Source organism: Aegilops tauschii, chromosome 2 (assembly GCF_002575655.3).
Source record: "Aegilops tauschii subsp. strangulata cultivar AL8/78 chromosome 2, Aet v6.0, whole genome shotgun sequence".
NCBI classification, from domain to species: domain Eukaryota; kingdom Viridiplantae; phylum Streptophyta; class Magnoliopsida; order Poales; family Poaceae; genus Aegilops; species Aegilops tauschii.
The window spans coordinates 602,098,853-602,111,482 of NC_053036.3; the positions used below are offsets into that span (position 1 = coordinate 602,098,853).

Sequence of the window (12,630 nt, forward strand, 5' to 3'; positions counted from 1 at the left end):
CTTGATTTCCCCTAATAAAAGTTTTCAAAGTTCGACGCTTTGGTTTCTGCTTAAATACTTTCGGCAGGTCAACCATGCTAGGCCCCAAGTTCGACTCCACGGCATGTTTTTTGTTTTGTTTTGGAATGGTTACGTCGCGTGTTAAGAAAAAGAAAGAATGAATTTTTATGTCTCGTGTGAAGCAAAAAAAAAACTCGCGTCATGTCTGGTGGGCCGGCCCAATCGATTCCGCAACCAACAATTGAAAACATTTTTAAAAAACATTATTTACGAAACATTTTATGAAATTCGAAGAACATATTTTAAAAATGTGACACAATTTGAATAATCTGAAAAAGAATCATAGCATCTGAAAAACTGTTGGTATTATGAACATTTTTGACAAATGTGTTTTTCTTTTTGAAGTCACAAACAGTTTATTAAAATGCTAATAGAATTTTAAAATGCAAAACATTAAAAAAACAGAAAATGAATTGAATTTGCGCCAAAAATAGAAAACAGGGACATGGATGGCCAGCAGTGTAGCTGAGCCGGTGTGATTTATGGAATCGGGAGTGTTCCATCTCAAAAAAAATAAAAATTGGCTAAACACAATATCCTCCGTTTTACGGATGATGCCACATATGGCCATGCACAACAGAGTAGGGCCACTTCCGCAAATTCCTACGGGAACATTGTATCGCAAAGGTGATGGTCTAGGAAATGCATTTAAGCACTATGATGGAGATATTAAAAATTCTTTTTAAAGATAAGGCTAAGGGCTAAAGTTTGTTGCACATGGTGCCATCCACTTTGGAAGATTCACCACTAACATTCCTTAGTTTCTATTTTCCATTGTATTGGCGCACTTCAATCTTTGTGAAGGGATTGGGCAGCCGCTACTGCATTTTACTCCTGCAAAATGATTCCGAAGCCGCACGCTAAGTTTGCATCTTCTGAAAGTGTGGTCCAGATTCTTTGCAATATATTAAGCACACATCGATGACTGACTATTTGCATGTTTTTGTTATGAGTTGTCTATTTGCAGTAACTGTAAATCAGGCTGTCGTTAAAAATAGGGCGGTTCAGAAAGAGTTTAGGGAAGAGAGAAGAAACGACACGCTGGAGTACTTGATTTCAATTGTGCGGCGCTGCACAATAAGCAACTAAAATCAAGGATATTTGATTCCACCTTGAGCTGGAGAGATGCACGTGTGTCTGGACTGGAGAGACGAGTCTGATCATGCGTTAGATTGTTCGTTTTTGAGAGAGATCATAAGTTAGATTTGATCACATGATCTGATATCAGTCGGTAGATGTTTGTCCAGTTTGTAGATTAGCTGACGTGACAAAAGAACATGCATGGCTTGCTTACTAACGAAGCAACAAAAGGTACGAACAAAAGAGAGCAATCCATCTGATTGGGGTGAGGAATCCGATCGACTTTCATTCACATTATTAACTCGTAATGAAATGATGTACCTCCATGAAATGATTGTTCATAGAAATTTTTATTTTCTTTCATGTTTGAAAGCCCAAACATGCGAATGTTTCGACGAATCGTATACATGCATGTGAGTGTTTCCACGAATCAAAAAGGCCTTGGTTTACAAACCCGTTCTCAACACAGAAGAAGGATAAGAATTGGCTAACATATATATACCCTCCCGTACATATATAGTACATGATGTGTCTATATCCACAGGCAAAACAATCAAAAAGCAGAAGATGCAACCATGCTTTTGCTCGGTGCAATGGATGTGCCCGCTCCTTTTACACTATGCTAGTCTTTCCACTTGCTTTCTTATATTAGCGACATCAACCCCACCACCCAACCACTACTTGCTTCCGATATGATCTCTTTCACCTGCCCACCAAGTAGCACACAGATTTAAGGTAGCCGGGATTCTCGAAACAAAACAAAGCAGAAGCATAGAGGGCGGAGCTACCCATACCTGACTAATATTAGATCATGGGGAACATACACCAGGCCGGCGTCAAGAAAGATGACCATGGCGGCGGTGACAACCAGCAGCTACAGGTGGTCTCCGTTCTCGAGCTCCAGGCCGGCGTTGTGGAAGACCAGCTGCAGCCTCTCGGCGGATGGCATGCCCTCGAGGCAACCTCCATGGTACGTGGGTCCTTGCCTAGTGCGTATACCTGTGCTCCGGCCACGGCAAGCCAGCTTTCTTTGCATGTGAAGTTTATCGCTGTTGCACCTATTCCAATTCCTGGTCAAACTTCTTTTGGATGAAACAACTCTTTCATTATCTGCATTGAAGATGACAATACAAGAAATTTGTTGATTTGTAACGCTGAGATTACGTCGGTTTTGTGATGAAATTCAGGTGGTCAAAAGTTGAGCATCATTACTAGACTATATTACGCTTCTGAAAATTTTGAGGTGGCTAAAGTCGATTTTCGAAGGACTTTGGGTTTAGTATCCTTCATCGATTTCACACAAGAATACCTTTGCCTGTTCCCCTCTTAATTGTATGATTTTCCTACACTCAACATGAATCTTGAATTCACCAAAAACCTGCTAAAAGCTCGAGGTAGGCAACTTGAAAAGTTGTAGGTAGGGGCCGGCCACCACTCATATTCCACTTAAAGTCAATATGACTGAAACCTTTTTTTAGGGGAGTAGGACTAAAACCTGAAATAAAACATTAGTCCTCTCAATGGTTGTGTCATAAATCACCAAAACCCAACTAGGTGTTTTAAGAGATACACTTTCATAACCATTTTCCTAAATCTAGCTTCTCTCCCAAAAAAATTCACCCTCAAATCACCTTGAAAATTGAAATAGTATCTTGTCGGGGCAGTGGAATACGTACTGTGAGCACATCCTGACAGTTGAAACAAAATATATGCCTCAGTTGTGCGCACAAGAAGCGGGTAATTCTAAAAGAAACATCTCGGATGGGGTGCTTCTCCCATACGATTGTTTCATACCAACTATTGGGGAAGTTTCTAAAGTGTATGTTGGGGCACAACCACTAGGATATATCTTACATCTTGGGGGAATCTCTCATCCAAGACAACATAATTTCCAACAGCCCAAAGTGTCTCGGATGCAGTGTCTCGTAAAGAGTGACATGTGCTAGTGATATGAATCAATTTGGATATTTCTATATAATATGGAACCTCCATTTCTTTTTTCTTTAATCTAATCCATTATAACTCGGTCTCACTAGATGGATGGCTTGTATTTTTTTCTCTCTGACCAACATGGAAATTATTAGGGAACATGTAATTAGTAGTAGTATTTTTCAATAAATTTTGTGATTGATCTGTGTCTAATTTGTGCATGCTTGCAGTTGGAAAATTGCAAGACAAACAGTACTGCTACAGATGGAGGCACCAGCAGCAGGATAGATATCCCCGGTCCTGCAACCGAACAGAACATCCCTAAACCCAGTAATCCTCTTCATCCATGCCCGCCGCCACAGTCGCTGCCGGAGGGTGTGCAGTCCGTGCTCAACACGTCACGGGTCAGATACGATAATCCATCATTCACAACCCTGATTAAGTTTAGTTTGTTACCGCCAGCATCTACTCCCTCTGTTCCTAAATATAAGTTTTTTTAGACATTTCAAATAAAGTACAACATACGGATGTATATAGACATATTTTAAAGTGTAGATTCACTCATTTTGCTACGTATGTAGTCACTTGTTGAAATCTCTAAAAAGACTTATATTTGGAAACGGAGGGAGTAGTAAAGTGATCTTAATTTGTTACATGCATGGATAAACACGCGCACAGGTTAACCGAAAGTGCATTGGAGACGGTGATGGCTTCACTGCTTATGAGGAGAGGTATATGCAAATTAACTCAACCTGGCTAGATTTAGTTTCCTGTCCCTGCCTCACTTCAAATATATGACCTAGCTTTAATTTCCTCCCCGCCTCGCTGGAAAACTAGCTACTTCAATATGCGCACGCGAAATATTTGTTGATAAGAGTAAACAATATTTTTTTAGGGAATTTGGTGTCACTAAAACTAATTAAATCGCAATGCTTAATTCTGTTGCATATGTGAATATACTATGTATCTAGTGAATTTGTGAAAACATCTAAATCTGACTGAACTGAGCAAAATTTGGATTTAAATTCAAATTTAAATTCAATTGCGTTAACCGAAACACGGGCTGTAATGATATATTTTCCGTCATCTTGTAACCTGTAATGTCATGGCAACATGTCTCATTCAGTATTTCTGTGAGCAGGATTGCAGGTGATACAGACATCCGAGATCCACCGAAATACAAAATTAGAATGAAGTATGTATACTGTTAATTCTTTACATGGATGGTATTGTTTTTAAAGTTCAATGTACTTGACTAGCTAGCCTTGTAAATGACAACATCTAGCATATTGTATAGAGCTAGTCCTATTTCGGTTGTCCACATGGTCATTTTGAGTACTCATGGAGCCCAAATGGACTTTGCATGCAAAATTTGTAGCCATTCACCAGCACTGTAAGTTGGCTTTTTTTTCCTGGCGGTCCCAACAAACACATCATAGGCAGGTGACACTTGCAACTTGTCACTATTGACATGTTATCACTGACACACCGATTCATATTGGAAGCATCCCAATCTGCGATAGTGTCTCATCCTTGAGGGGATTTGTTAAGTACTCCCTGTAAAGAAATATAAGATCGTTTAGATCACTACTTATATTTCTTTACAGAGGGAGTACATGTTTGTAATAGTGATGATTGTGTCTATTGAATTGACAGATGTGTTTGATGGATTGTGAAATTTCAAATGTAGACATGTACTTGGGAGTTTCAATTTTAGTCGATGAAATATATTTTTTAATTATGTAAATGCATTCTTCTTTTCAAACGACGAAACATATATTTAATAAAAAATAAATTTCATTGCCTACCCCAACTTGTTTGGGACTAAAGGCTTTGTTGTTGTTGTTGTTGTTGTTGTTGTTGTTGTTGTTGTTGTACTATTTCTACATTAAATGACAGTTTTAGTGTTGTAGCTACAATTTTTTAAAGGATGTTTAATATAAATTTGAATTATTAAGAAATTATAACATAATAGTTTGAAACCTATAATATAGAATTCATCTTCAAAAGTGTTCAAATATCAAGGCCAAAATAACTCATATTAGTACATTATATTTATTGATTAACTTGTGTTTGACCTTAGGACTATATCTACCCATAAAAAGTTGTTTTATATTATTTATAAAGCAACAACTCCATCGAGACTTGCCTCGTCGCTGCCAGACTCAGTCAACAAAGACTACATACTCTGTTTTCACCCCAAGATGCTAGCAACAATGCCTTCACCAGCAATGCCTTCTTGAAAGTAACACCGCACAAACATCGTCGTTGCCGGATTTGACCACCAGGGCAGACCTAGGGTCTTGTCTCTACCGATAACTGAAATTATTTGGCTCAAGTCACAACTCGTACTTTTTATCTATTTTGTCAAAGTTTATAGTAACTACTACGTATTGTCTTATGAGAATTAATTAATGATCATATGTCGTGCCATAGGCTTTTACAATAGGCTTCAAGAGAAGAGTGCGTTTACTTTGTGTGAATCAATAGGGGGATTGATGCACCGGAGCTGGATATGGAATATGGCATGGAGTCAAAGGATGAATTGGTGAGGCTTATTGGGGGGAAGCGTGTTTCGATTCTTGTGTATGGGCCAGACAAATATGGACGATCTCTTGGTGACATCTACTGTGACGGCGTCTTTATCCAAGTGAGAAAGAAGATATGATCTTTTATCGAAAAAAAGAAAATATGATCTAGCTTGCACTTTTTTTTTCTGCAGTTCTGTGATGTTTGTGTCTAAATTCTTCAGGAACAAATGCTGAAAGGGGGCTTTGCCTGGCACTACAAAATGTGCGACAAACGTCCTGAATTTGCAAAAGTAAGATATTTGATCTCAATCCATTTTTTATACCCCCCCCCCCCACCCAAAAAATCATTCTAGCATCTTCAACATAATTCTTACAAGCATTTTTGATACCCCATAACTTAGCATATGATGCCGGTTTATTATTAATCAGTGGTCAAAACTCCATGGCGAATGCCTATAATGTGTGATTTTCTCATCCTTAATTATACATGGCATGAGGTTCTCTCTCACATTTTGATCAATTGTTTTGTTCAGTGGCAGAGAGAGGCGAAAAAGGCACGCCGAGGGCTTTGGTCGTTAGATAAACCTCAAAAACCATGGATTTGGAGGAGAGATAATCCACGCATTGACAACAAGAAGGGGAATGCAGATGACATTCAGGTTAGCGAAAATTCCCGTTCTTTAATGATCCAAGAGCATGGTTTCGACGTGAGGTTACCAAGAGCTTCACGCAGATGCGCGCTCTTTGGCTTTTTGGATAGATGCACACAGTCCAACAGTTTAGGATTGTTCGTACTTTCAAAGTGATAAGTACGTTAACATATATAGGCACAAATGCCTGAAATAACCAGGAGGGATCGAGACTATGTCTAAAACGCCACCCATGTGGCGAACATAAAGTCCCTGGTAGCAACTTCTAGTTTGCGAATAAGTGGCGGGTTTTCAGTTAGTCACAAGTAGGGTATTGGATAGTGGAGGGTTTTTCAGCATGCTCTGTCATTACAACCAGGTAGGGAACATTTAGGTTCTAGCCAATGACATGCTACTTCTGCTCTGCTGTCCAACTGCTCTTCTACTTTGGTTGTAGTTAGATCAGTAGTCTTCAGAGAGTCATTTCTCCTCGGGTCGTTTGTAATCTGACTTTATGTTTCTCTCTATCTATTCACATACAGTCCTCGTGCATAGTTCAAAAATAAATAAATTGTACGTCATTTCTATGTGTGCGTAATGCACTTGTAGATAGTCTAACAGATTGTTTTACGCCTAATTAAATTTCTTGCAGGTAGAACCGCAGAACCAGGTCAATGAGAGCAGTGTAGGTCTACCATTGTTGATAATGAAAGATATGGAGGATCTGGGTAGGAAATGGAAAGGGAGTCTGGAAAATTTTGTGTCTGAGAATATGAAACTACATGATCAGGTCCAGGAGTTAAAGAGAGATAAAAAGGAGGCCGAGGAGCGAGCTAAGAAGGCTGAAAAAGAAATGGGAAATGCTATGGCTGACAACATGAAGCTGAATGGTCAGCTCCAGGAATCGGAAAGAAATAAAAAGGAGGCCGAGGATCGAATTTTACAGTTGGATTTCTTCTCAGGAAGTGTGGCAGCTGTAAACATGGATTTGCACAATAAGATAGAGGTTCTAGAAAATGAGCATAAAAAGGCCGAGGACCAAGCCAAGGAGGTAGAAAGTGAAATGGAGGGTGTTGTGGCTGAGAACAGGACGCTGAAGGATCAGCTCCAGGTAGTAGAGGTCCAAGCTATGAAGTTGAAATATTTTTCTGAAAAGGTTGCAGGTGTAAACATAGTTTTGTACCGTAAGCTGGAGGGGTCAGAGGAGAAGAATAAAATGGCTGAGGAGCAAGCCAAGGAGACAGAGAAGGAGATGAAAACTATTCTGGATGACAATGTGAAACTAAGTGGCAAGATTCAAAAATTAAGTAAGATAAATAAAGAGATTACCACCTTTGCTAATAATAGTAAAAGGAAATTGCAAAGTGTTCTAGCCGTAAACATGGATTTGGACAAAAAGGGGATGGAGCGAGCTACTCTACCGGATAAGGGATTGGAAATTGTTGGAGTTGAAAATATGAAGGGGAAATTACAAGGCACAAGTCACAAGAAGAGTGAACAAACTGTGGAGACCCCATCGGCAACTCCAACCAAAGACTTTGGCGTGAAAAAACCCACTGTGTGGCGGATGAAAACGGCCGCAACGACATCTTCGGCGCCTCCACCAAAGGGTCATTATGAATAGACACAACTATGTGTTGAATTTAAGCTATTGCCTATATATACAAGTTCAACGACGGCATGTGTTGCTACAAATTAAAAAAACTATATATTATATAATCTATAATCACGTGGCATTTTGTGTTTCACCCGAACATATTTCCTTTTGTTTTGTATAAATAATATAATGACATTTAATTCTATCTTATTGATCCACCCCCGTTGGAGAGGGTCTCCATGCTATTTTGCCTTGATCTGTCAGTATATATGTTTACTCCTATCTATTATATTATGCGGCTTTGTTCTTTAGGGTCGATAATGTGGCGGTGTCGACCTTTCTCGCCGTGTCGATTTGGTTCGCGTTTTTTTTCTGAAGTGTGCGTCCCCTTCATGGTCGTGCAATGGAGACGACAGACCTCTTGTGGAGCTAAATGTGATCTGCTTGTTGTGATCCTCCCATGGTGCTCCCGGTTGCCACACGTCCATTCAGATTCTTGGGGGAACCACTTCGCCTGCCGACAGAGCGGCGTCCTTTTGATCCGGAAGGATGTCAATGTGCCCATGTTGTTCATCATTCAGGAGTGGACTTGGGGTGTCTTTTTGACCGGAACGGCAAGAGCTCTGCCTTTTCATTATATTAGAGGGAAAAATTGTACAAGACTGCCAGAAGCAGCAGCAGGAAATGATTATAGCAAGGAAGAAAAAGGAAAAATAGGCTGAAGCCAAAGGCATCCAGCCATGCCACCCTCAGGCTACTACTCCCCTGCCTCCTTAAGGAGGCCGATCGCATCTCTTGCAAGAAGTAGCACAGTAGAAGTAGAGCTCAACGAGGCCTTGAAAACTCTGTTGTTTCTCTCAATCCAAAGGTGCCATGCAATATACACTGCCGCTGTGCATTCATCAGTAGCATTGCCTTTCTTCTTCAGGCTTCTCACTTTACTCCACCAATCCAGGATGGATGTCGCACCCAAGGCTGCCTGAGCAACCGCAGGATAAGAGCCACTAACTTTAAGTCAAACCTCTTTCGCAAAAGGGCAATCAAGGATCAGGTGCATGGCAGATTCTAAGGTTTGGTCACAGTACGAGCAAGCATCATTGTGATCCCAATTACAAGCCCGGAGTCCGTCAGCCGTCCATAATCTGTTCTGAAGCAGAGTCCATGTAAAAAATTTGATCTTCCCCTCCGCTTTGATATTCCAAACTCGCTGAAGATGTGGCTGTGGAATGCGAGTTAGGAACTGAAAGTGATAGGCCGATTTTGCAGAGTACACTCCATTTGCCGTTAGGTTCCAGCAAATTGAGTCAGGCCAAGGTTGCAACGAGGTTCCTTGCAAAATCCACCAAAGGTTAATGAAAGAGTCCATTAACATCAGGGTGTTTATATTCCTCAACCCTCTCATCCAAGCGCCATTGGACAAAGCTTCACATACAGATAGCCTCTTAGATCTGGCAACCTTGAACAGATCAGAAGCAATCTCTTTGGGGGCCATGCCCCTACAACCATCTTTGGTTCCAAAAGCTTGTGTTTCGACCATCACCCACATAAATGGTAGTACATGCCGCAAAAGATTCATGTCAGCCTGCTCGCAAGGCACCGGAGTCCCCTTCCAGGGTCTATCCACATCACCCCATTCATACCACGGCCATCGAAGACAAAGAGCCCATCCGAATGCATGTATATCTTTGATGCCTAGGCCACCCACACTCTTGGGCGCGCATATCCTTCTCCAATTAACAAGACATTTTCCGCCACGTGCCTCCTCATCAGCATTCCAAAAGGAAATTGCGCCTTAACTTGTCAAATTTCTTAGTGAACCAACCATTCGGTGCAAAAAAAAGTTAGGAAAAAGGTGATTGTGTCCGTGAGGACGGTGTTGATCAAGTCAAGGCGGCCATTTCGGTTCAGAAGCTTTCCCTTCCATATGCTTAACCTCCCAGCACCCTTTTCAAGGAGTGGCTGCAAATCAATCATTCTCAGCTTCTTAAACGAAAGGGGGAGCCTAAGATATTTGCAAGGGAACGATCCAACAGCTCCATCGAACCCAGCAAGACCGTTCTGCATTGTATCCTTCTGGCAGCGAATGGGATAGATGATGCATTTTGCTGGATAAATTTTGAGGCCGGAGATAGAGCCGAATACCTCTAGAATCTTGAGGATAGTATCAAGCTGGGAGCGATCTGGAGAAGCAAAGATGGCAGTGTCTGTTGGGGAACGTAGTAATTTCAAAAATTTCCTACGCACACGCAAGATCATGGTGATGCATAGCAACGAGAGGGGAGAGTGTTGTCCACGTACCCTCGTAGACCAAAAGCGGAAGCGTTAACACAACGCGGTTGATGTAGTCGTACGTCTTCACGATCCGACCGATCAAGTACCGAACGCACGGCACCACCGAGTTCAGCACACGTTCAGCTCGATGACGTCCCTCGAACTCCGATCCAGCCGAGTGTTGAGGGAGAGTTTCGTCAGCACGACGGCGTGGTGACAATGATGATGTTTTACCGACGCAGGGCTTCGCCTAAGCACCGCTACGATATTATCGAGGTGTAATATGATGGAGGGGGGCACCGCACACGGCTAAGAGATCAATGATCAATTGTTGTGTCTATGGGATGCCCCCCCCCCCCCGCCCCCGTATATAAAGGAGCAAGGGGGAGGCGGCCGGCCTAGGAGGAGGGCGCGCCAAGGGGGGAGTCCTACTCCCACCGGGAGTAGGACTCCTCCTTTCCTTGTTGGAGTAGGAGAAGGGAAGGGAGAAGGAGAAGGAAGGAAGGGGGCGCCCCCCTCCCTAGTCCAATTCGGACTAGTCCATGGGGAGGGGTGCGGCCACCCTTTGGGGCCTTTCTCTCCTTTCCCGTATGGCCCATTAAGGCCCAATACGAATTCCCGTAACTCTCCGGTACTCCGAAAAATACCCGAATCACTCGGAACCTTTTCGATGTCCGAATATAGTCGTCCAATATATCGATCTTTACGTCTCGACCATTTCGAGACTCCTCGTCATGTCCCCGATCTCATCCGGGACTATGAACTCCTTCGGTACATCAAAACTCATAAACTCATAATAAAACTGTCGTCGTAACGTTAAAAGTGCGGACCCTACGGGTTCGAGAACTATGTAGACATGACCGAGACACGTCTCCGGTCAATAACCAATAGCGGGACCTGGATGCCCATATTGGCTCCCACATATTCTACGAAGATCTTTATCGGTCAAACCGCATAACAACATACGTTGTTCCCTTTGTCATCGGTATGTTACTTGCCCGAGATTCGATCGTCGGTATCTCAATACCTAGTTCAATCTCGTTACCGGCAAGTCTCTTTACTCGTTCCGTAATACATCATCCCGCAACTAGCTCATTAGTTGCAATGCTTGCAAGGCTTATAGTGATGTGCATTACCGAGTGGGCCCAGAGATACCTCTCTGACAATCGGAGTGACAAATCCTAATCTCGAAATACGCCAACCCAACAAGTACCTTCGGAGACACCTGTAGAGCACCTTTATAATCACCCAGTTACGTTGTGACATTTGGTAGCACACAAAGTGTTCCTCCGGTAAACGGGAGTTGCATAATCTCATAGTCATAGGAACATGTATAAGTCATGAAGAAAGCAACAGCAACATACTAAACGATCGAGTGCTAAGCTAACGGAATGGGTCAAGTCAATCACATCATTCTCCTAATGATGTGATCCCGTTAATCAAATGACAACTCATGTCTATGGCTAGGAAACATAACCATCTTTGATCAACGAGCTAGTCAAGTAGAGGCATACTAGTGACACTCTGTTTGTCTATGTATTCACGCATGTATCAAGTTTCCGGTTAATACAATTCTAGCATGAATAATAAACATTTATCATGATATAAGGAAATAAATAATAACTTTATTATTGCCTCTAGGGCATATTTCCTTCAGTCTCCCACTTGCACTAGAGTCAATAATCTAGTTCACATCGCCATGTGATTTAACATCAATAGTTCACATCACCATGTGATTAACACCCATAGTTCACATGGTCATGTGACCAACACCCAAAGGGTTTACTAGAGTCAGTAATCTAGTTCACAACGCTATGTGATTAACACCCAAAGAGTACTAAGGTGTGATCATGTTTTGCTTGTGAGATAATTTTAGTCAACGGGTCTGTCACATTCAGATCCGTAAGTATTTTGCAAATTTCTATGTCTACCATGCTCTGCACGGAGCTACTCTAGCTAATTGCTCCCACTTTCAATATGTATCTAGACCGAGACTTAGAGTCATCTATATTAGTGTCAAAACTTGCATCGACGTAACCCTTTACGACGAACCTTTTGTCACTTCCATAATCGAGAAACATATCCTTATTCCACTAAGGATAATTTTGACCGCTGTCCAGTGATCTACTCCTAGATCACTATTGTACTCCCTTGCCAAAATCAGTGTAGGGTATACAATAGATCTAGTACACAGCATGACATACTTTATAGAACCTATGGTCGAGGCATAGGGAATGACTTTCATTCTTTTTCTATCTTCTGCCGTGGTCGGGCTTTGAGTCTTACTCAATTTCACACCATGTAACACAGGCAAGAAACTCTTTCTTTGACTGTTCCATTTTGAACCACTTCAAAATCTTGTTAATGTATGTACTCATTGAAAAAACTTATCAAGCGTCTTGATCTATCTCTATAGATCTTGATGCTCAATATGTAAGCAGCTTCACCGAGGTCTTTCTTTGAAAAACTCCTTTCAAACACTCCTTTATGCTTTGCAGAATAATTCTACATTATTTCTGATCAACAATATGTC

The 12,630-nt window shown here is 41.6% G+C and overlaps 1 protein-coding gene across 1 annotated transcript; it reads left to right on the forward strand.

Annotated features, from left to right (window-relative positions):
* Positions 1-1,839: 1,839 nt before the first annotated feature.
* LOC109747074 (uncharacterized) lies at positions 1,840-8,069 on the forward strand. The gene is made up of 8 exons (XM_020306162.4): positions 1,840-2,110; positions 3,300-3,473; positions 3,748-3,800; positions 4,211-4,264; positions 5,560-5,719; positions 5,822-5,890; positions 6,134-6,259; positions 6,882-8,069. The coding sequence occupies exons 1-8, from the start codon at positions 1,952-1,954 to the stop codon at positions 7,851-7,853; spliced, it is 1,767 nt and encodes a 588-aa protein (XP_020161751.1). The 5' UTR covers positions 1,840-1,951; the 3' UTR covers positions 7,854-8,069.
* Positions 8,070-12,630: the final 4,561 nt, after the last annotated feature.